The sequence below is a fragment of the Schistocerca americana genome, chromosome 3 (assembly GCF_021461395.2).
Source record: "Schistocerca americana isolate TAMUIC-IGC-003095 chromosome 3, iqSchAmer2.1, whole genome shotgun sequence".
Lineage (NCBI taxonomy): Eukaryota > Metazoa > Arthropoda > Insecta > Orthoptera > Acrididae > Schistocerca > Schistocerca americana.
In genome coordinates, this window is record NC_060121.1 from 407,018,602 (window position 1) to 407,045,176 (window position 26,575).

Consider the following 26,575-nt stretch of genomic DNA (forward strand, 5'->3'; position numbering starts at 1 on the left):
TATTTAAACACTACACAACACGATTATTCTTCATCACACAACTATAGTGCCACAACTGCTGTATCACTGTCAGCAGCAGTGAGGCAAAGAGGACAGTAGCTAAGAAGTGTTCTGAATGGTGCCAACATGAAACAATCAGTACTTTTCACATGTCACTGATAGTCTCTGTTGGCTGAGGAAATTCCATGCTTCCAAGATTATTGTGTTTACGTAAGAGGTGTGTAGATCGAGTTTTTTTGTTATTGTTTTGAAAATGAACTGTAAAAATCGATCATCTGTGTGGAATTTTTTCAAGAAAGTGGGGATAATAGTCAGTTTGTAAAGTGTACCATCTGCATTAAAGATTATAAACATGATCAGGGATTAGGATTAATTTAAGAGACCACTTAAATGGAAGCATGGTGAAAAATTAGGAATCACGAATTAGTAATAGAATTCAAAGGTGAGGGATCAACTTGTGAGGTAGATCAAATGCAAGAGGTGCAACCAAAAGAATCGAGAAGCTCTATAAAAATTATTTAAACAGAAGTTAGTTCCACAGCACCAGTTCAAATATAAAAAAAGAACTTGATTCTCTTTATGCACAAATGATGGCTATCAATATGCTGCTGTACAGAACTTCTGACTATCAAGGTTTGAAAAAAATTTGGACAGCAGATATGAGTTGCCAGATAAAAGCACACTTGAATGTTCACTGATTTAAAAACTATAGGAAGAGATAAAAACTAAATTACAGAAAGCCCTTACAAAATCTAATTGTTTTTAGCATTACAAAGGGCATGTGGAAAAGCAATGTGAATGAAGGCATACTGCCACTGACTTGCCACTTTATTATAGATGAAAAATTAGTTTCACCCATATTAAAAGTGATAAAAACTGCAGATCATCACAATGCAGAATCGATGCACGTCAGTAACTTTTTTTTTGCCATGCTGAGTTTCGTTTCTTGTAAGGTATTTCTTGGCAGTTTCACCCCTTCCTTCCCGGCCCCCACTCCCCCCCCCCCCCCCTGCCACCCTTCTCGTAAATAGAAATCTGAAGCCATAGTGTCATTTGTGTTCTGTTTACAGATACTGCCAACCGTAACAAATCATTGAATAATTGTGTTACAACAGGCTTAATATATTTTCTTATTCATTACTACAAATAAGCAACATATTTGAACATATATGTCTCTATAATGCACTTTCTCAAAACATTTGTTATTTCAGCACCCAAAGTTTTCACTTGAAGTTGTGAGATAGCAGACTAACAAGTGAGAAACGAACGTGAACCCTAACACCATCTGAACTGAAATTAATAAAGCATAGCAAAATCAGCTGGTAGTGTCTTTACAATTACTGTGTTGCTGTCTTCCAGGTATATAAACAACTTGCGTTTGTGGTGATTTATGTGGAAGTGCTCCCATTGTGTTAGCAAATCGGAACAGAATCAAAACTTTCAGTGTTTATAAAACAGTGTCTATATTAATGCATATATGTGCCAAATGACTAACCATTGCAAGTTGTAAATATAGGCCTTACTAATCGAATTGGAACTTTCCAGTGATAATGGAAAATACTCAGCTACTGTGTAATCGAAGCTGTCGTATCGCCACTACAGTGAAGCAGACGAAACACTATCTATCAGGTTCCGTCAAGTGCAAACTTTGAGTGGCACAGGTATATTATAGGAATACATTGGTATGATGGATGAAGGTGCCAGCACTGCTGTCTCTCGCCACACCTTTCTTTACCCTTCATTAATACCATATTGCAGTCTTTATGCCATTCTGTGAGCTTCCCCCGATGAAAGGCGAAACACCCAACAAAACTTCTACGAGCTACACACTTTATGTTGACTGCACTAAGATCACAAGTGCTACCAACCTCAGTGATATAGCAGCTGTAGCACTGCAGTACAGTGATGGCCCTTTTGTTTTGCACTGAGTGTCAGCTCAACAGAGAAAAAACATAACGAGTGAAGAAGCCACCCTTGACTCTTCAACGCATTTTCAATCTAGTTATTCCCATGTGCAGTCTACACTGTATCTGCTGCAGTTCATCAGCAAGCATGCACACCTAAGGTAGCAGCATTGCGTAGGAGACCAGTAAACACTTCCCCTCTCGCATCCCTATTCCTTATGGTGACCTACCTCTTCTTCTTCTTCTTCTTCTTCTTCTTCCTCTTCCTCCTTTCCCCATCCTTCTAAGACACTGAAGCTCAACATAACATCGACAAGTAATATATTGGCCCAATTTTTATGAGAACTATTTTTTTATATATGAAAGTAATTTTCCAGATAACAAGATGTTGAAAAAAAGAAGTTTTTTGACAATATTATGCAAACTTTTGGACATACTGCCAGGCTACTTTAGCATTACATTTTTTCAGCTCAGAATCAAATCTTAGTAGAAAACAATATCCATGATAAGACAGTAGTAGTTACTATAGACAACACTGCAGTTATTGAAAAAACTGCCTAAATTTTAAGGATTTGATGTTCACCCTGTTTTGCCCACTGCATCAACTTAACAGTAATGACTTTTTCAAAGCAGAAACATTTTTCAAAATTTTATTGAAATTAAAGGCTATTGTGGCTTTCTTTCATAACTTAACACTAGCCAGTGACAAACTGCACCATGTTAAAAAAAAAGCAAACAAAAAAGAACTGAGACTGATATAAGAAATGCCAACTCGATCGAACAGCTCATCCCACGTGCTCATAAGAATTTAAGAAGTACTTGGACGTTCTGAAGTGGCAACAACAACAAACTCAGGGGAGTCATATCACTGCTCCCTCAATTATACTTCTTATACAAGGTATTGCTGCAAATTTTTCACGCTTGTAAGGTACCTGAACAACTAGTTAAGGACAAAGTGTTCTGGATTCCTTGATTAAATCAATCAATGAAAAAATGAAACCATTTAACACATTGACTGTTAATGTGCTTGTGACATTATTAGATCCTAGGTTTAAACAACTTGTTAAGGACATTTCAAGAGGCAGAGGACACTTCACAGAGAGTATGCTGCTATCACTGCGTCAACTACAAGGATAATACCTCAAAGAGAAGTGCTAATATGTCTACTGATACGTCTAACAGTTTGAAATTGGATGATCTACTTTTTGTGCCCAATTAGCATCAGCATAATGTCAATGTCGTTACACCAATCAGTGATTCCATAATTGACCTACATCAGTATTTTGAAAAACCTGTAGTAGACAAGCATGCTTGCGTATTAGAATATTATGCAAAATCAAATAGTGTGTTGCAATGCAATGGCCATTAAATTTTTGTGGTGTCCAATGACTTCGGTTCTTGCAGAGAGGGTTTCCTCCAAGGGAGGGTAAATAATTACTTAAAAAGGCAACAGACTGAAGCAGAAAAATTTAAACACCTTATGTGTATCTTTTAATGTTGTATTTTAAACAACAGACTAAAGGACAATAATTTACATACCTTACTTTTTATAAAACAAAATTTGCAAATCTTGTTGTTTTTTTAAGCAATAAAAATTCTTAGAAAGGTATTTTTCATTTGAAATACCTTCACAAAACAATTGATAGTTAATCATACATCGATAGTTTTTAAAAATACTGTCGATAATATTGGATGTGTCAACTGTCAATGTTTAAAAATGTAACACTACCTGTACCAAATAGGACTAACAGGTGACATTAAATGTACACAGAGAAGGGCAGTACAAATGGTAACAGTTTGTTTAATTCATGGGAGAGTGTCGCAGATATACCGAAAGAATTGAACGGGCAGCCTCTTGAAGACAGGCATGAACTATCCTGAGAAAATCTATTAACAAAGTTTCAAGAACTGGCTATAAATGATGACTCTAAGAATATACTACAATCCCCTATTTATTGTTCACATAGGGATCATAAAGATAACACTAGAATAATTACTGAATGCACATGGCATTCAAACAGCCGTTCTTTCTGCACTCCATACTTGAATGGAATGGGAAAACACCCTAATAACTGGCACAATGGGATGTATCCTCTGCCATGCACCTCACAGTGGTTTGCAGATTTATTTATTTACTCGTATGGTTGACATACAGAGTAAAATTACAGGTATATAACATTAGTAATACTATATATAACAGGAATATGAAAATACAAAACTACGTACAAAATTAACTAAATGTCAATATGTAGGTTTCTGATCCATGTAAGAGATGTATTGTTAGTTTTCATGAGGTCGCTCCAACTCCCCTGGTAGGAATGCCAGGGGCATTCATCTCTAATGTGCTTGATTGTCTGGTTTGGAGCCCCACAGTCACAATCTGGAGACTCTGTAGCACTCCATTTGTAAAGAGAGTCTGTGCATCATCCATGCCCAGTGCAAGCTCTGTTCAATTTGACCCACAGTTTCCTGTGGAGTTCTGTGACAGCAGTATCACAATTATACTTTCAAAACCACTCATGCTCTTCAGGATTTTCAATAAATTGACAGCTCTGGTTCCACAGGTCTCTCAGCCCAGTATTACTAGCAACTAACTCTTTTGCTTGCTGTAATGGTGGTGGTGGTTTGCAGAGTAAACATGTAGATGTAGATGTGTTATATCATTAACTAAAACTGTACAACAGCCTAACACAGGAAGTTAAAGATGTAAATGACCTTGGCATCTTTAATCAAAGAATTAAAAAGTATTTGTCAAATAACAGTTATTATAATATAAAGAAATACACTATGTGATCAAAAGTATCCCAACACCTGGCTGAAAATGACTTACAAGTTCATGGCACACTCCATCAGTAATGCTGGAATTCAGTATGGTATTGGTCCACCCTTAGCTTTGATGACAGCGTCCACTCTCGCAGGCATATGTTTAATCAGGTGCTGAAAGGTTTCTTGGGGAATGGCAGCCCATTCTTCACGGAGTGCTCCAACAAGGAGAGGTGTCGATGTCAGTCGGTGAGGCCTGGCATGAAGTCAGCATACCAAAACATCCCAAAGATGTTCTATAGGATTCAGGTCAGGACTCTGTGTAGACCAGTCCGTTACAGGGATGTTATTGTCGTGTAACCACTCTGCCACAAGCTGTGCATTATGAACAGGTGCTTGATCATGTTGAAAGATGCAATTGTCATCCCTGAATTGCTCTTCGATGCCCCCTCCATGAAAAACATGACCACACCATAACACCACCACTTTCGAACTTTACTGTTGGTACTACACACGCTAGCAGGTGACATTCGCTGGGCATTTGCCATACCCACATCCTGCAATCTGATCACCACATTGTGTACTGTGATTCGTCACACCCCACAATGTTTTTCCACTGTTCAATCGTCTAATGTTTATGCTCCTTACACCAAGCAAGGCATCGTTTGGCATTTACCAGCATGATGTGTGAATTATAAGCAGCCGCTCGAACATGAAATCCAAGTTTTCTTACCTTCCTCCTAACTGTTGTAGTACTTGCAGTAGATCCTGATGCAGTTTGGAATTCCTGTGTGATGGTCTAGACAGAGTCTGTCTATTACACATTACGAACCTCTTCAACTGTCGGCGGTCCCTGTCAGTCAACATACAAGATCAGCCTGTCCACTTTTGTGCTGTATGTGTCCCTTCATGTTCCCATTTCACTATCACATTGGAAACAGTGGATCTAGGGATGTTTAGGAGTGTGGAAATTTCACATACACATGTATGACACAAGTGACACCCAATCACCTGACTATGTTCAAAGTCCTTGAGTTCCGCAGAGTGCCCCTTTCTGCTCTCTCACAATGTCTAATGACTACCGAGTTCGCTTATAAGGAGTACTTGGCAGTAGGTGGCAGCACAATGCACCTAATATTTAAAAAAGTATGTTTTTGGGGGTTTCCAGATACTTTTGATCACATAGTGTACTTAAAATAGCCCCCAAGAGCCAAAGAATCATCCTTAAACTGCAATATGTAACTTTATCCACAAAATGTACCATGTAAATAGAAACACTGAAGGACTACATATAAGAACTACAAAAAATGTAAGGAATTATTATGTTATTTACAAGAATATTTGTTATGTATGTATTTAATAAGAACCATTGTATCAAACTCTAATAGTTAAAGAATGAGATGACTCTTAACAAAAATAGCAAATCTGATTATGTTGGAGGATCTGATACAATCTCGCAATGCTTACGCAAAGTAATACAAACAAAGGAGCATGCATTGCAACATTATAAATTCAATATATTGATGTGACTAGAATACCTGGAACAACAAAAAATGAAATGACATATAGACACTATCTAAAAATATGTGCAATATATGTAAACTAATGTTTAAACCCATATTTCTACAATTCATACACAGAAATGTAATTGCAATAATTGTGTAGCTATGCGTGAAAATTCAGGATTCATGTTAACATTAAAATTAGAGATGGTTCCAACAAATATTAACATTTATTAATTAAACATTATTGTGAAAAACTAATTCACGTATTTTGGCACTGATAACTATTTTAAAAAGATTGCGACAAATTGTAAATCTAAATTCTGTCACTTGTTTTAGAAAACGAATCAAAATAACTGTTTCATATTTTGATTGTTGAAACACACAAAAGGACCAATGACAACAGCAGTGTATGGCTAATATTGACTTAGATTTTGTAGAATCAATGTTACATCATCTTTGTTGTGGAAATAAACAAGTTATGAAGTATATTTATGTTTAGCCATATATTTACTTGATTTGATTAACCTGATGTCTCAATGAAGGGTTCCATTTTTCATTACCGGTGGAGAGTAATGCAACAAAGCACGAGTATCCAGTACTGACACCCAGAAAAGATAGTTAATTTTACATCCTTACATCATATATTGTACCATGGAAGAATAAATAAATAAAAAATAAATGAATAACTCCATCACTCACTGAAACATTATTGGTGCTATTATACTTAGGAGACAGCTCTAACAAGGACTGGAATTTTTGATACACATGAAATCTTTTTAATTATTTTACATGTTCTAACTGGAGATGGGCACTAGTAAGGGTATCTTTAGCTGACCTGTTGGTTAGTACAAGCTCTAAACATCATTGATTCATATGATCAGGCTGTAGTTAAAATATTCACATAGTTTCTCATGTATACGGTATCTTCCACAGCTGTTCATTCATCTTGACCATATACTAGAAGCTCAAAATTAAATAAATTAATTACAACAATGGTTGCATAGAATTTTCTCTTATAGTCTGTACATCAAATGCATTCTGTATCTGCCATAAAAAGAACATACCTTAAATGTTTTTTTCATGTCACTGCTTCTGTATTCCCTTAATGCATTATCGACAACACCTTGCATCCACTGATGAACTTTCGACCTTGACATAAAGCCTTTTTCATCAAACCACTTCTTCACTTTTGTTTTGACTGTATCATTCCTGTAAAAAAATATGAGAAGAAAAAATATCTGTTTCAACACAAACTTTTGATATCACTGTAATGAAGTTTACACAATACAAATGTCTTTTCACTGCCAGCATACAATGAGCTAACTTTATCAAATGCACCACTATAGTATTCAGATAATAAAGACAATTAGTGAAATACTATAAGCAAAACAAAATAAACTAATAAACAAAACAAACTAATAAAATGTTGCTCCATTCATAGGGCATAACATTTTTATTTTCGATGAATACTTGTCATATAGATCATTATATCAGGTTCTGGAAATCAAAAAGCCTTTGAATCAGCCACATATTTTCAAAATTACTCCATTTCTGAGAGCTCTATCATCAGTGAACAGTGTTGTATGAGGTGAAACATTTTTCAGGAATCTACAAAAATTGAAATTATCAATTATTTGCATACCCTGGTTGTGACATACAAAAAATTTGAAAAAAATGGGCATTTGAAACACACATTGTTAAAAGAAGCCATTATACTTGTGCATACAATATACTGTACACACATTTACTGATAATTTTGAACGTATTGTTGGTGGCAATCTGACAGAAGACATTCCACTGTTTTCTATCACAGAAGACACAAAAAGTTCAAATTAAAAGTAATCTAAGAAAGTGGTTATTTTCACAGGGTACTAACAAGGGAATGCTCCAATCCAGCTTGTGGAAATCAACCCTGAAATTGTTTTATGCTGGAAGAATACAACAAAAGAAATGCACTATCAAAATTTTACCTCTAATATCCGCTGCAAATATTGTTAAACTCGTGAACCACCAATGACAGCGGTTTGTACAGCCCTTCCTGCCTAGCATGTGATTCATCATGACGAGACAACCTAGTAATTTTGTAATTTGTAATTGCCTCATAGAGTTACTATCCAGTGTGACACAAGTGAATTTGAAGCACTTAAACTATACAAAAAATGTCATATATCATTAATGTTTTGAGTATGAGGCAGTTCATACTGACAGCAGAATTCTTGTATGTGAAATTCTTATAAAGGTGACTAGCAGAGGAAAATAAATCGAGGCAGTGTCTGATGTTACATTACAGACAACTTCCATCAAGCATGACTTTAATATATTTAAAATGAAGGATTTCTTACACACTCATCATTTTATAACAACTGCTGCAGCAAAGTCTTTATGATACGTTTTGAATAATGTATATTTTACTAACAATGAAACTGTTCCTTGTTTATTCCCCATAGGCATCACAATAAAGTTAAGTGTCACCTGAATGACAAAAACTAACATTTCCCTTACACCAAGCATACCTGATGAAAGAAAAATTAATGTTTTCAGGCACATCACAGTAATTATTAGTTTTATTTCGACAGAATTATGCTGGAGTAAGAAATAGTCCTCCCAGTTGCTCTGCTTGTTGTGCTGCATACCGACCATATTTCAAGCAATTCGTGAAATGTGCCAATGAAAACTGATAATGCACAAATACTCGCCTGATTAACCTCAAATGCAACAGAGTTATGGGAAATTGTCCAACAATTTCATTTAAAACACTTTTCACAGCGAAAAAAATTCTTTCTTGAGAGTCAAACTGGCTATTCCACATGGAATCTGAATTATATCAACAGTCTTACTGAAAGACAGATGTATTGTTATGTCCAAGCCAAGGATCCAACAAAAGCAATGAATTAATTTCTGCAACTCCTTAGAAACCATTTTAAATGAAATGTTGAAAATTATTCTTTACTCTTTATCCAGATTTTGATAGGTCAAATGCCACTGAACAGCTCTTTTTTTTTATTTTTGGTCCTAATGTGCCTCGACATCCCTGAAGACAGATACAAAGCTACAGAAACAGTAATCCACTCATGGTTATCACTGTTCTTGTATATGAAAGTGTCATAGCATTAATTGATTGAAGAACAGACTGTCTTTTTTCCACCTCAAAATGATTTAACTGCAGTTTGCTTGCAATTCTTTCATAAAACCTTGTTGATTGACATTAGACACAGCAGATGTGGGGATAACAGCAAACTTCGGCTTCACATCAGCTACAAATTAATAGCTTCTTCTCTATACTTTCACTTGAAGTAAATTTCATTGTTTGGCAACTTCCTTATGACTTCTTGAATATATTCATCTCAATTGTGACTTGGAGAGCCCAGTCTCTTAGATCTCCATTGGTAATGGTGCACTGTCTCTCACCAACAGCTCTACATGGTTCATGTTTCAAGAAAAGTCCTCTAAAGTTCACAGGTTTATTAATTGGGTGGGAGGGAGGGGGTAACAGAACTTTTCGGCCAAGCTGCACAGTAGATCTTTCGGCCAATTTTCCTTTCACATTTTTTGCAAATTTCATTTTGGTGCATATTTACTACTTTGTATAAGTCTTTCTTCCATTTATGCAGTTCACAGTCAGCTTTTTTCGAAGTAAAACCTGCTTTGCACATGGGATACCATTAAGTGTTAAACATGATGAATATTAATTCCATATTATCTCCAATCATAATACTTTCACTACCACAACAGCAACTAGCTATTATTATGGATATTAATGAGTTTCAAATTTGATTCTACAGTAAGTGTGGACAATTGTTTCAGAGGATATCAATGAAAGCTGAAATTGGATTTACACACTGGGGTTGCACTGAGTTGTGTGATCTGCTTGCCAATGCACCATCAACCAAGGATATGCACCTGTCAAATTGCACATGAACAGTGCACAACAGTTCCAGTTCAGATTCAGATTCAGATTCTTTATTAGTCATTCAGCATTGTTACATGCAATAGACTTCCGTCAGTTCACTTAACATATTAATTTTACAAAAAAAAAAAAAAAAAAAAAATTACATATTTAAGTTGATATTGGGCATTTCTAAAAATTCTTCTAATGAATAGAATGGATTAGTTAACAAGAAGTTATGAACATTGTCTTTAAATAATTTGTCAGGCTTGATTGACCCATTTTTAGACAATTTGTTATATATTTTAATTGCCATATACTTATGACTATTGTTAGTTTTAGCTAATCTATTTTGTGGCAGCAGAGAAGTACACGTTCTTGTATAGTAGCCATGTCTTTTATTTGTTACACTTAAATTAGGTAGTTCAGCAAGTATGTAGTTAACACTGTCAAGAATATATAAATTAATTACTGTTAAAATTCTATATTTAGTGAACAATGGTTTACAATGTGTTCTATTATCTACATTAGCCATTACTCTGATTGCTTTCTTCTGGATCACCATAATTTCATTTATTTTTCTGCTGTTTCACCAGAGTATTAACCCATACCTTAAAACAGATTGCAAAAAGGCAAAGTACGCTGTCCTTACATACTCAAATGTCACACAACACATCAGTCTCTTCAACAAATATATAACTCTTGACAACCTAACCACTATGTGATCAACATGAGAGTTCCATGTTAGACTGTTGTCAAGTACAATACCTAAAAACTTTGCCTTTTGTTTTTCTATTTTTGTAGTCTTTGATAGACTGAACCACATATTCTGGGTCTTTTCCTCATTTAATAGCAGACCATTGGCATTAAACCATGATGTTGCATTTTCTTTTGCCAATTTCATATCACTTACAAGGTTATCAAGTACATAAAAAGTTGTGTCATCTGCATACATATATGTATTTACATCTATATTTCCTGGTAAGTCATTTATGTGTACAAGGAAAAGAAGTTGTCCCAATTTAGAGCCCAGTGGAACTCCATGTTGAACCTCGAGTATGTTTGACAGATGACTTCCTGAACTCACCACCTGGTCCCTTTTATTGAGGTATGATTTGATGAGTTTTAAACTTTTATCACATATTCCATAGTACTCAAGTTTAGAGAGCAGAAGTGAGTGGTCAACACAGTCAAAAGCTTTGCTCAGATCACATAAGGTTACCTGTGCGTGCGCATGGTCCTCAAATGCTGCTAGAATGTCTCTGACTAAGAGCTCTATGGCATGTATAGCTGACCTTCCTTTTCTGTAACCAAACTGTGATGCACTTAACATACCATTTAGTTCTAGGTACTCATACATCTGCTTATATATTATGCCTTCAAAGACTTTTCCTAGTACTGGAATTAGTGAAATTGGTCTGTAGTTTGCAGGGTCTGATTTGACACCCTTCTTAAAGACTGGAGTTACCTTGGATAGTTTGAGAGGATCAGGAAAAAACCCTTCTATGAGACACAGGTTTATAGAATATGTTAATGGTGCTACAATGTAATGTATGATTTCTTTCAATAGATTGTTTGACATATTAAAAATATCTGTATTGTATGAATTTTTCATTTCTTTGACTATTTTAAGAACTTCATGTTGGCATACCTCTTTGAAATGTTTCAATGATGATCCGGCCCTATCATGATTTAGGTTTGCTCTCTTCAGATAATCTATACATGTTACATTAGGTTTACTGATCAGCTTTTTGATATCATCAGCACAGCTTACAAAATATTTACTGAATGTATCTGCTGGTATTGGGACTGTCTTGTCGAAGTTTCTGACTGCACCTTTAACAGTATTAATTACTGACCAGGCTGTTTTGGATTGTTTTTTACTATTTTTTATGAAATTTGTGTTGTATCTTAGTTTCGCTAATTGCAACTCTTTCTTATACAGTTTCTTAGTGATTTTTTCGAGATCCTTAATTTCATTAGAATTGTTTACTTTGGCAAGGCGCTTCAACAGCAGTAGCTTATTTTTTAGATTCTCCAGTTCTTTGGTGTACCAAAATTTACCTTTTCTTGTTTTATGGTATTTCTTTTGTACAAGATGGGCTTTTAAAATACCTGTTAAGTAATTGTGGAATGTTTCATAAACTGTTTGGGCACTGGAATCACAGTTTTGAAATAATTTGTCCCAGTTTGTTATGCTCAACTGATGTGTTAGTTTTATGAGATTGTGTTTTGTTAATTATTAAGGTATTAGATTTTGTTAATTTTTGTCCAGTCTTGCTCTCATCCCTTTTTATAAAATGTCTTAACTTTACTGTTAACATGGAGTGGTCTGAGAAAACAAACTCCTTTGCCTTGGTGGAGTACATATCACGAGCACAGTTGACAAAAGCATTATCCAAGCACGCTTGTAGTCTTGTTGGTTCTGAATTTACATGATGGAAGTTGTGCTGCCTTAGCATATTCAGTAACTTATTTACACTGGGTTTGTTACATGTTACATCAAAGCTTGAATTAAAGTCTCCCCCAATTACAGTTACATACTGTTTCCATTTCGTTGTGTAGCAGAGTACACTGTCTAAATTATCTAAAAAAGTTTTATCATCTGAGTCAGGGGAATGGTAGATACATACTATGATAAGTTTCATTATATAACATATGATCCCGGTAATTTCAAAGTGTTTCTCTACACATGCCCAACTAAGATCTAGTTCTCTACACTCTATTTCATTTGAAACATAGATAACAGTACCACCATTACGGTACTGAGATCTGCAAAAACTGTTTCCATATTTATAACCTTCTGGTACATAGTATTGTATTTGTTCTGGTTTAAGCCAATGTTCTGATAGACATAAGAAAGAATACTTATTCTGTGGCAATGACTCATCCAGAATTTCAACTTTATTTTCAAGACCCTGAATGTTTAAAAATAGGATGTTGTTGTGACTTATCTGTGAGTTAGCAGGCTGGTTTTTCACATTTTTATTTTCTTCTTGGCTTGAAACCATAAAAAATTATCACTGAATGACACAGATGTATTTTTCCTTTGGCTCCTCCTTAAGCATTGCTGTGTTGCTGCTCCAGTCGTTGTTGGTTCTGTTACTGCTGCTGCTTCTGCTGATAATGATGCTGCTGCTGCTGTTTCACTTATTTCTGGTGTTTGTTGTTCCATAACTGCTGTGCCTTTCTGTGAATTAATAACATTTGGAGTGTTCACTTGCATTAATAAAATTTCACATTTGTCTTGGAGAGGTGTAGCTTCACTGATAGCAGATTTCACATTGGATTCTACAGGATACACACACTTCCTGTCCATGAGAGGTATGACTTTTCTATCATCACACTGCACATTTGAGATTTTATTTACAAGTTCTAAAATTTTGGTTACTATTACGTTTTTTCCAAGTACATTTAGATGGGAACCATGTTTTGTGTGAAATCTTTCCCTAAATTGCTGATGTTCACAAATGTTACATTTTCAAACCGCTTGCAAATATTTTGCATCTCTTTATTTGCAGTTTCAATTTCTTTATTTACACAGGACCATTCTATCAAGTCATAATGGTGCGGCACTGAAAAAACAATAACATTTGTTCCTCTCAGCTCATACAGTTTTCTTTTTAGCGAGATTAAGAGATCGTTTTTTTCGTTCCTAGCTATATCATTTGATCCCGCCAGGAAGATGGAAAAGTCCTTTTTGCTCAATGAGGAAATTCTTTCTTGACTCATTGACGTAGCAGCACTGAATTTTGCTCCTGGTTTTATTGTACAGTTAAAACTAAAATTCTGACTACTTGTATGCCGAAATTCAGCGGCTGTATTTCGTCCTTGGCTGTCGGCATACAGTTCAATTTTACCGGTTCTTGCTGTTCCGAGATTACCTGTTTCCTGACTATCTTTACAGTAAGCGAAGTCTTGTTTGGTACTATTTATTGTGTCTTTTTTGCTAACACATGTCGATATTGTCTCAGTAGAGCAGCTTAGCGGTGGAAGATTTTTCGTGAGCACTTTCGCATATGATCTTTTACTTAACTGCTGCTGAAATATTCCATGTTTTACCTTATTCACAAAGTCGTTTGGTTTTCCACACGGTACACTCGCACTGTTAACTTCACTTTCATAATCCGTAGTCGAAAGAGCTTGAAAGTAATTTTCGTTCACTATATTTATGTTTCTTTCACCGTTTTCTGTATCTTGCATTATCTGTTTGCGTCTTTTGTACTTCACTTCCGTCCAATTCTCCGACATATTCGTACTTTCATGGCGCGAGTTTTTCATGTTCCGTTCACTTTTTTCTTCTTTAAGTTTCTTGATATCCATCTTCAAGGAACTGATAATAAATTGTAGACTAGACACCCGTTCGCTGAGCATGTATGTGTCTCCAGCTGCCCACCAACCTATGAATTTGGCAATTTTCCATATTTTTTAAAAATACTAGCACAGTGGATCTTAACAATTAAAATTTTAACAGGGACTTTCTTTTAGTGGATTATTACCGTATAAAAAGTTTCAGGGCATGTTTTAACACATCACATTGGACCATTCCCACGTAGGTATAAAACAACAGACCACCACCAGACCACCGACAGTTTCCATGGTTTTCCACACTTCTTACCTACTTGTCATCCATCTGAGTATAAACACGTTGGTTTTTTATTTTGGCCCCACACTGATTGTCTGACCTGTTTAATGCAAGCTACTGATCTTATAAGCCAAGTACTAATTTTTTGGGATTTTCTGAAGGTCTTTTACTAATGTGTATTTGTGAATAAAAGGCACAGATATTATATTTGTATATACTAGAATGGACAAGAACCTTGAGGTATGCTGATTCGGAAAAGAACAGGTGACATTCTTGTATTCTAAATTAACTAAGGGCTGAATATTAAAGACAGTTGTTCTCCTGAAGATCATCAGTCATAAATATCACCACTTTGCTACAATTATTCTTTAATTATCACAACTGGAAAGCTGTTTTCTTATAGTCATAGTACAATGCGTTAAGCAGGAGATTCAAAAACTGGACAGTGAGTCTGTTTCAACTGCCACCCAGGGCGCAATTATTGGGCATCATAATAATGTCTTTCCTTCCCTCAGATGTATATTTTGGGAATGGCATCCAATGCATGCACATCCTTGTGTGTGTGTGGTGTGTGTGTGTGTGTGTGTGTGTGTGTGTGTGTGTGTAAATTTTTTGGAAGCTTTTTTCTTTTTATTGAAATATATTTGCTCGATATATTTTAGTATGTGTAGATGAAATCACATTCATGTACAGGATGTCCCTAAAGTTTAAGGTCAAAATTATACAGATGGACAGATTCTTAAAGTGAATACTTTGTTTACTGACAAAAAACTTACATCTTACATCAACAACTCAACCTCAAAACAACTCTTCAAAATGATGAGCACCAGTCACAACACAAGCATTATAATGCCACAAAATGTTGCCACCCCTGTCAAGTACCCTGTAGTAAAATCACACACAGTTTCTCTAAGGTTTCTACTAGGGCTGCATACACCGACAACTTCATGTAGTCTCCAGAAACAATTTCACTGTGGCCACATAAAATATGATCATACTTTAATTTTCAAGGTAGTACCACAAACGCTGACCGGGGGGGGGGGGAGGGGGGGCGGGGGGGGGAAACCCTACTACTACCAACATATGCTTCATTCACATCACTCATTCCAGTAAAAGTACTGCCACTGTTTCCTTATTTCAAAATACTCAATTCTGGATTATGTTACATGTGTACGAATTTGACCTTTAATGGTCTACTCTAAATACCGTTGTTAATTAGTCTAAAGTTAGTAACTTGTATGTCCCAGGGATTTACTTCTATTTTTACATGATACTCTAATAGGCACTTGAACATATGTTTCATATTTTTAATATTGACAGTTTTATAAATATATATATATAATAATTCATGAAGAGGAAAAGCTGTTACCAAAAATCTCGAAAAGTTCTTAACCAACTTATTTCAAATTTTTACACGATACTCTAATTAACACTAACATGGACAAAGGACATATTTTTTAAACAACAATGCACAAGTTTTCCATTTCTGGATGTTCATCTTACTGCGTGGACAAGTGACTTCAGCTGATGATATATATGAGGAAAAAATACCACCACAGCTATATCTTGAGAATGTCTTTATTCTACCACACAATTAGTTTTGGTGGCACATTACCACCATCCTCATTGAAGGCAACACGATGTCAAATACAGACTCCTGATAAAGCCCATGTGTGCTTGTATCAAGGATCCCATAGTAAATGTGCCAATGAAATATAACACTCTTTTGGCACTGGTGAGGCCTGTGGATGGCGGTAATGTGCCGTCAAAATTAGTCGTGATAAAATAAAGGCATTCTCAAGATACGGCTGTGGTGGTATTTTTTTTTTTTTTTTTTTTTCTCATTTACGAGATTTCTGTTTGTGAGACAGAAAATGCTGTGCTCTGAAATGTGCAATTTTGTTTTCTATCTCTCAGTCAGTTTTAACCATGACAGCAGGGCATTTAAGCCATTAGACAAATTGTACACAACTATGTATTGCTTGTTTTCTTTTTCTCCCTCGCAGTTTGTTTTAACAGCAAACAGAAAAGTTGAATTTATGGCTTATCAGCTCCCAACTGATTTACACATTCATTTTAAGTGACTTCAATTCCCAATCAGGGTTTCACTGGCTGTAACAACAAACAAGACTCAAGGTCAGTGAGAGGGAGTAAGACGAGATGGACAATGATTGGGGAGAGGGGGAGGAATGAGGAATTGCACATAGAAACGAAAGAGGAGATGGACAGAGAGACAGAAACAGGGAGAGGAGGTGATGGATAGAGGAAGAGAAGGAGGAGATAATAAAAGAAGGGGAGAGGTGGAGATGGACAGAGAGATGGGGGAGGAGGAGGTTCCCATACAAATTTCGCAATTGTGAAGCATTGCTGAGTTCACTAGTGTTATTGCAAATTCAGAAGTTTTAGATTGCATTTAAGTTAAGTTTATTATCCATTGGGTCCTTTATATCACTGAGTAAGGGATCAGAGATTTTAGGGCTAAATACCTCACCCCCTTCTCTGCCATACTACTGATAACTGATCTGTACTGTTAAGTCATTTCTCTTTCTAGTATTAGTGAAGTTTCTTAATTGTTAACACAAAAATTCATAAGGAAGTTAATGTACTGTGATGCTGCAGTCAGTTAACTTAAAAAGTTTTAAGGAAGAGAATGCCACTTTCTTCCTCAACGATGTGCTCCCCATAACATAATGTTCTAAGACATTAGTAAATGAAAATAGGAAAAGTAAGTCAATTTTTCTGACATTTTCAGCTCCAAGATCTTCTGTTTCACTTATTGATTTATCCTAGCACTTGGTAACAACTTGTACAATACAGAAATGTAGGTATTGTGTTTTAGGTATTGTGTTGTATCCAATTTCAGTGACAGTGAATACAATAGTTGCATTATCAGCAAGGAGAATTATATCTGATTATTGGATACATATGATGCAACATCATTTATTGATAAGAAGAACAATACCATATTCCTGCGTTACTTATTAATAACAAGAACAATACGAGATTCCTGTGTTACGACACTTGTAGTGATCATTCCCCATTCTGAAAATGCTGTTTCACTGTCTATACAAACTGTGTTTCACAACTAAACACTCCATACCCTTTTAATCTGATAGGGTGAAAACAAGTTACCCACAAGCTCTCTGACACCTTCACTTTTTAGCTTATTTTCAGAATACTGTGAACTGTACAATCGAATGTTTCTGGAAAGTCCCAGAAAATACCATCTGGCAGTATTTTGTCATTTAAATTAGTAATGTAAGTCAATTTTCAATGTATTTCAAGCCAAAACTGAAATACTTAAAATTAACTATAACAATTATGGTAGATTGCTATTCACCACATAGAAGATATGTTAAATGGCAGATGGGCACATTTAAAATTAGATTGTTGGATACTGTTCAGTTTTCAGACAAAGTCCTTCATCAGATTCACAAGAAACACACACAAGATGCTGTAATGTCGCTTTTGGGAATATACCGAGATGTAACAGCAGCAGGATGGTGGGCTGCTAGGTGTAACATTGGAAAAGCTGAGCTGGAGGGGAAAAAACGGAGAGGAAAATAGCACAAACATGGAAACAACTATGCACATGAGCTAGGGGCTGGGGATTGTGGGGAGGGAGGGAAGAGAACAGAAGGCATATGGAAGGCTGGAGTGAGAGTTGGAAGGGGACAGATGCTGCTGAAGGACAGGGAAACGCAGAGAGATATCCCGCTTGCACAATTCAGAAATGTTGTTGGTGGTGGTAAGAATACAGATGGCATGAATAGTCAAGCTGTCACTGAAGTCAAGCACATCAAATTGTGTGGAACGCTCGACAAATGGGTGGTCCAGCAGCCTCTTGGTTGCAGACTGATGGCGGCAGTTCATGTCCATAAACAGTTTGTTAAGGGTTGTCTCCAAGTAGACTGCCACATACTGGTTGCAGGTAAGTTCATACACCACATGGCTGCTTACACAGCTTTCTCTGCCTTTGATGGGTTAGGGAATGCTTTAGACATGACTAGGGCAGGTGGTTGTCGGAGGATATACTATAAAATGGTGTGAATAGAAACAATTTTCGACTTTAAAAGACATACTTGCTAATTTTAAAAAGAAATATGAAAATCATAATTATATGCAAATATACATTCTGTGAATAACTTTTCAACTAATAATTGGATTCTGGACTTTCATAACAAAACAAAGATAAAAACAATTGGTGTTTCCATTCACCCCACAGAGTGGAGTGAATACAATCAGCAGTGTTAATCTTATTATTTTTTCTACTGGATGGTCTTTGGGATGAATAGGGGCATGTCAAAATCTATTCTGGATCTGGAGAATAAGAAATAAAATTTATCTGGTCCAAACAAGTTTTATTCTATGTTGTTGTTGTGGTCTTCAGTCCAGAGACTGGTTTGATGCAGCTCTCCATGCTACTCTATCCTGTGAAAGCTTCTTCATCTCCCAGTACCTACTCCAAACCTACATCCCTCTGAATCTGTTTAGTGTATTCATCTCTAGGTCTCCCTCTACGATTTTTACCCTCCATGCTGCCCTCCAGTACTAAATTGGTGATCCCTTGATGCCTCAGAACATGTCCTACCAATTGATCCCTTCTTCTGGTCAAGTTGTGCCACAAACTCCTCTTCTCCCCAATTCTATTCAATACCTCCTCATTAGTTATGTGATCTACCCACTAATCCTCAGCATTCTTCCGTAGCACCACATTTCGAAAGCTTCTGTTCTCTTCTTGTCTAAACTATTTATCATCCACATTTCACTTCCATACATGGCTACACTCCATACAAATACTTTCAGAAACAACTTCCTGACACTTAAATCTATACTCGATGTTAACAAAATTCTCTTCTTCAGAAACGCTTTCCTTTCCATAGCCAGTCAACATTTTATATCCTCTCTACTTCGACCATCATCAGTTATTTTGCTCCCCAGATATCAAAACTCATTTACTACTTTAAGCGTCCCATTTCCTAATCTAATTCCTGCAGCATCACCCGACTTAATTTGACTACATTCCATTATCCTCGTTTTGCTTTTGTTGGTGTTCATATTATATCCTCCTTTCAAGACACTGTCCATTCCGTTCAGCTGCTCCTCAAGGTCCTTTGCTGTCTCTGACAGAATTACAATGTCATCGGCGAACCTCAAAATTTTTATTTCTTCTCCATGGATTTTAATTCCTACTCCGAATTTTTCTTTTGTTTCCTTTACTGCTTGCTCAATATACAGATTGAATAACATCGTGGATAGGCTACAACCCTGTCTCACTCCCTTCCCAACCACTGCTTCCCTTTAATGCCCCTCGACCCTTATAACTGCCATCTGGTTTCTGTACAAATTGCAAATAGCCTTCCGCTCCCTGTATTTTACCCCTGCCACCTTCTATATGATGACTAAAAATATTACAGGAACTGTGGCTTTTTAAAATTCAGTTTTCTTCAAATAAATGTACTTCTAATTACTTTATTGTAAACTGAAACTGATGAACTTGGTTTGTTTGTTAATACAGTAAGTCACAGACATCATGCTTAATGTCCAGGAATCTTCAAGTAATACTACCAGTAGTAACAAAGAGCTTTCAAACACCCCCTTGACTAAAAAATAGCTCCTCTTCTGTTAAAACAAATATAAATGACTGCTCACTCATTTCATATACTTTATTTACATCATAAAGTCCTAGATTCAGAACAGTGTCAGCCAGTTCTTCATTTCCATTAAATTCTTGGTCTTCTTCTGAGGAATCCATAAGATTACTTTCTATTCACCCCACAAATTCCAAAAACAGATTTCTACATTTTCAATTATCTAAAATAAGTCAGATTAAAGTATACTTTAAAACTAAACTTTTGGTAAATGAAAGAGGAATGCAGATTTGCTTACCATGCACTTACACTAAAACAACATACAACTTACAAGTGAAGTCCAACATAAGGAAATTCAGCACAGAGAGAACAAAACATCAACTGACATTGTCACCAACTTTGAAATTCATAATTTACCTGTTAGATTGGTTTAGCCCAGACTAGACAAGCAAATCTTTGAATGTATTCCAATTTGTCTTCTGACATGATGATATTGTATTTTTATGGAAGTTTCATTTATGTTCAGTCCATTGCTTCATGGTAAATGACAGGTCTTGCAGTCAGGTCTTTTGCAGGGATATGAATCAAGGGACAAGGGATTTGGGGCAGGGATGAGATAGAGACAGATAAGGATATTACATAGGTTGAGTGGGTACGGCTTTGGGAGAAGTGGGGAGGATATTTCTCATTTCAGGGCACAAGGAAAGGTAGGCTAGTCAAGATCCTGGAGGAAAATTTGATTCAGTTGTTCAGTGGTACTGAGCCACAAGAATGCCATTCCTTAGTGGGCAGCCAGTGGGTATGGCATGTGACTGGGAAGACAAGATGTGGGAGATCTGTTTCTCGGCAAGATGAGGGGGGTAGTCAAAGGTCTCAGAAAGTCACTCCACATACTTAGGGATGGACTTCTCTTCACTGCAGATGAGATGATCACAGGCAGCTGGGCTGTATGGGAGGACTTCTTCATGTGGTTTGTTTGCAGGTGTTAAAATAGAGGTACTGCTGATTATTGATAGTTTTGATGTGGATGGAGGTACTTGTTGAGCCAACTGTGAGGTGGAGGTCAATAAAGTAAGCTGACCAGAAGAAGGCAAAGCAAATGGGAGGAGAAGGTGTTGAGGTTCTGAAGGAATGTGGATACGCTGTCCTAACACTCAGTCCAGATAATGAAGATGTCATCAGTGAATCTAAACAAGGTGAGGGGTTTGGGATTCTGAGTGGCTAGGAAAGATTCATTTTGATGGCCCATCAATAGGTTGGCACACAAGTTTTTATTTATTTATGTCCATGGACCACTGTGTACAATGGTACTGGATAAGTCATGTTTACATGGAGTTAGAAAAATTACACAACTATTAAAAGTTTCAAAATTACACAACTGAATGCATGTATCAGTAAAATGGCTATGTGGTGGGTTGCAAACAAGCCTAATTCATATAATTATAAATATTTGATTAATTAAAGTTATAGGATAAAGTGCTGCCTCACAGGTTTCGATTCACTGAATGTAACTGGGATATTTATAGTTGATAAAGCTGACTTACAGATTTAATTTAAGCTAAAGTGGTACTCAGCTGACTTTTATTGCAAAGTTCTTAACAGGGTTTCAAGAAACTGATACTGATGTGGTTTTGCATGAACTGTTGACAAGAAGAAAGTATGTGGTAAGTCAAGAATTTATTTTGAAAATCAATAATGCAGTAAAATATAGTGTGACACAAGAATCATTTGACTGGTGCATCTCAGAAAAAAATCTCAGCTTTATAACTAATGACAGGTATGAAATCTTTGAGTATGAAGACTGAATATACTGATTCCACATACAATAATAAGTTATTAAGTTAACTCTCTCTTCTGCAAAACGGAAGTTAAGTATGCTACTGATCTAAATAGTGTTAACAAAGATTATACAAGTGACATATTTGAAATCAACTGGTTAAAATCACGAAAAATTTGAAACTACATAAGTGTAATCAAGCCAAATTCACCTTTTGGCAATGTAAATTGGCTTGCTGTGAAAGAGACAACCCGTAAACTCCTTCTGATGAAATTCTGTATAGTAAGCAGGCACAGCCTCATGCAAAGGTCATATGCCAACATAGAAACATTGGCCACAAACATAAAACTTTAAAAAATTGTCACTTTGGCAGAAGTAAATAGTGATGTAAGAGAATATGTCAACACTCCAAAGAATTGCAGAAGGGAAAAAGGTAAATGGTGAAGATATTTTAAGTACATTTAACATACTTTTACTTCATTTTCTGCAAAAAGAGGAAAATGGAAGAGCTACCATATAATCAGAAAGCATACTGCAGAAGTGACAAGCTCAGCAAACATGCACTGTCCCTGGAGGCAGCAGAGATTTCATCGCAACCACACTTTGAATCCAAAGGAACGGAAAATGAGTAGTAATAAACAGAGTAACAGATTTGAATACTTTTATCTTTGTACTCAGAAAAGTTCTTTAACATTTTTAAAAAATCTGAGAAAGCAGGACTATTACTAGCTACTGAAGCACGAAATATGTGCATGGCTTAAAGAAATAGTTATTAATGGTATTGAGTCTAATGGAATATGACAGTAGTATATTATTGTAGATCTAGACACAGACGTGTGCTACTAGTAACAAATGTACTCAGTAAAGTACCTAAGTGACTATATTACACATCACGTCTCAGAAATATGTTTTGAAGTAGCAGACAAACAAATACAATTTAAGGATGATAAAGATTTGTGTCAGGAATTTATTGCTCATATGTTCAAATATTGAAAACTTTATCCAGTACATATATGAATTAATAGGTGAAACGTGAAGCCCTTCCCAATTACAACGGCAGTGAATCTTATTATAAATAAGCTGAAAGATGGTGTATACAAAAAAATGTTCACCAAATTTTAATGGAAAGCAATCTCAAGTTTGTTTAAATAATCTCCTAAAGTGGCCCATACAGGAACATCAGAAAAATTAATAAGCTATGTTCTGTCTAACATGGCCACAGACAGATATAAAGACCAGGCTGTGAATGTTGTGACTCACCGATCATTCAAAGTGCCGCCGCGCAATTACGCACGTCCTCTACGTGCGGCGCTGTCTGCCAGCCATGCAGCAGCTGCGCCACCTAAGCGGCCAGTCGAGCAGCGGCCGCTAGACTGAGACTCAGTGTTTATTCGAAGGCTGACGTGTACACATGTCAACTTACTCTGTGACTTATATGTGTTGTTGTCTCGTTCCGAAATATATGTGTTAAACTTGAAGTTCTAACAATTGGCGACGAGGATGGGATTTTTCCTTTTCACCGTTGACTCACAGGGTTCCATGGCTACTGTCGAGCAACTCTTGCAAAATCTCCTTGAACAGCAAACGCTTCTAACAGCGGCGATTCGCGATTTCGTCGCGGCATCAAATGCGGGGCGTTCCTCATCGTTGGCTATACCTCCTTTTCCTCCTTACGACGGAAGACTGGTCTGATTATGAAAAATGTCTTCAACAGCACTTCTTGGCATTTCATGTCACGGACGAACAACCATGTAAGTCTCTGTTCCTTTCCTGGATTTCACCTCAAATGTATCGGTTGTTGTCGCAATTGGCTCCTTTGAAGGATCCTGGGTCTTTGTCCTTTGCTGAAATGTGCTCACTTCTGTCTGTCTATTTTCAAAAGCAAACGCATGTGGTAGCCTCTCGTGTTGCCTTTTATCGTTGTCAAAAACAACCAAATCAATCCTATCGCGCTTGGGCTGCTGAATTTCACAGCCTGTCGAAAGTGTCAATTTGTCACTGACGTTCACAAAGAATCCTATGCCGATTCCATGGTACGGGATGCTATTATCCAGTCGGCGCCCGACAAAGAAGTTCGGCACATGCCCTTCAGTTGGCGAATCCGACTCTAGATGAAGTTCTCTCCATTGCGCAGTCTTTTGAAATTTCTCGCGCCGCTGGGGCGCAAATAGAGGCGTGGGGTGATATCGGGGAAATACAACCTCTGTGCGCTGTTGACGACGCGTGTGGCGCGTCCCCGCGGGCCGACGTGGCCACAGTGCGCTCCCACGCGCAGCCTCGGCCTAGCTGTAAACAACCCGCTAAGAAACTGCAGCAAAATCCCCGGCAACTTCCTTCATGTCCACGGTGTTTTACGAAACATTCACGTGAGGATTGTCCCCAACGTTGGGCTGTGTGTCACAATTGCAAAAAGAAAGGTCTGGTGTCTTCCGTTTGTAAATCCGACCGCATACATGATGTTCATGAACATGACGCTGATTCTGATTCTGTGTTGTCTGTCAATTGCACTTCTTCCCTTTCAGGGAAGTTATTCCTCACTGTCCAAATCCTTGGTCGAGATGTTCGCATCCAAGTGGATACCGGTACTGCTGCCACTATAATTAATTCTCAGACGTATCTTCAGCTGGGTTCTCCACTCCCGTCCCCTGTCACTCAGCAATTACGGACGTACAATAAACAGAAGATTTCTCTCTTGGGACAGTTTAATGCTGAGGTATGTTACAAATCCGTCGTTCGCACTGTTCCCATATTTGTGGTAGACCAGAGCAACGCAGAAAATCTTTTTGGTTTCGATGCCTTTTGCACTTTTGGGTTCTCCATAGATGACTCTGTCAATATTGTCTCTGACGCTATTCCTTATGCTCAACTGGATTCCTTGTCGACGACATTTTCGTCCCTTTTTTCTCCTGGGTTAGGCCATGCAAACGACTTTGAAGCTCATATCACGCTCAAACCCACTGCTCGGCCTAAGTTTTTTCGGGCTCGGCCCATTCCTGTGGCCCTTCGTGATCGGGTAAAATGGGAGCTGGATCGTCTCACTGCTTCAGGGGTCTTGCTTCCTGTCACTTCCAGTGAGTGGTCCTCTCCTGTCGTTGTAGTTGCTAAGCCAAATGGTGATATTCGTCTCTGTGGCGATTTCAAAGCCACTGTAAATGCTCAATGCCTCATCGACACTTACCCTATGCCCCGTCCTGAAGAACTGTTCACTAAACTTGCTGGAGGCCAGTAGTTTTCTAAAATTGACCTGTCAGAAGCTTATCATCAACTTCCTCTCAACGCTGCTTCCTGGCAGTTTCTGGTCCTTAACACACCTTTCGGCCTCTATCAATACCAATGCTTGCCATTCGGGGTTGCTAGCACCCCTGCTCTCTTTCAGTGATTCTTGGAACAATTATTGCTCCCTGTCCCTGGGTGTATCAATTACATGGACGACATTGTTGTCACTGGCTCCACCACTGAAGAACATCTTCAAAATCTCTGCACACTTTTTCATGTCTTACAGACTGCCGGTCTTAAGTGTAATCTTCAGAAATCACAATTTTTTCAGGCCTCTATCACGTACTTGGGGTTTCAACTCTCTCAGGATGGTATTCGTCCGCTTCAACAAACTGTCACTGCGATCGATGCCCTTCCTCGCCCTACATCTGTTAAGGAACTGCAGGCCTTTTTGGGGAAAATAGCATACTATCACAAGTTTTTACTGTCTGCGGCTTCGGTGGCTCAGCCGTTGCATCGCCTGTTGCATAAAAACGTGCCTTTTCACTGGTCCACGTCATGTGACGCAGCTTTCCAGAAATTAAAGACTATGCTGAAACAGGCCCCGTGCCTGGCTACTTATCAACCTGGCCAACATCTTGTTCTTGCCACAGACACCTCTCAATATGGGGTTGGGGCAGTCCTTGCGCACCGTTTTTCTGACGGTTCGGAACAACCCATTGCTTATGCCTCCAAAACGCTCACGGATGCCCAACAAAAGTATTCTCAAATTGAGAAAGAAGCTTTGGCCATCATTTATGCTCTTCATAAGTTTGGTGTTTTTCTCTATGGATCTAAATTTCATCTTGTTACAGATTACAAACTACTGTTTCCTTGTTTCATCCATCAACGTCACTTCCCGACAAGGCTGCACAGCCTCCAGCTTTGGGCTCTTTACTTGTCCCGTTTCAGTGAACAATGTTGTTGCTAGCTATTTTGAGCAGTTAATGATTTATGAGCTGAGGCCCACAATTTGTAGGGGTACAATGAAGATGAACTAAAACATAAAATTCTGGTAGTTTAGAATTGCTACTCAACATTACAAAACCTGTAGACATGGGCTGGAAAACTTTCTGTGATATTTTAAAAGATCCCATAAACATTGTTCATTGATAGTTATCCAGAACTGTTAATAGTGAACAAGAAATGAATTCTCACAGAAACTATAATTATTAGAGAAGATCTATGAGAGCTATACAAAAATTATCATAAAAAATAAAGGACAAGCCAGCTGTGAAGCTTACATGCAGTAGAAGTATACAGTGCAACAGTAAGAGAACCTAAAGCTCATGACTAACATCTGCAAACT

At 37.2% G+C, this 26,575-nt stretch overlaps 1 protein-coding gene across 1 annotated transcript in view; it reads right to left on the reverse strand.

Annotated features, from left to right (window-relative positions):
* Positions 1-26,575, reverse strand: part of LOC124605222 (cyclic GMP-AMP synthase-like) — a 207,608-nt gene that overhangs the window by 119,448 nt on the left and 61,585 nt on the right. Inside the window, exon 5 of the mRNA XM_047136771.1 lies at positions 7,237-7,381. Coding sequence (XP_046992727.1) covers positions 7,237-7,381 — 145 coding nt within the window. The remainder of the gene's footprint in view (positions 1-7,236; positions 7,382-26,575) is intronic.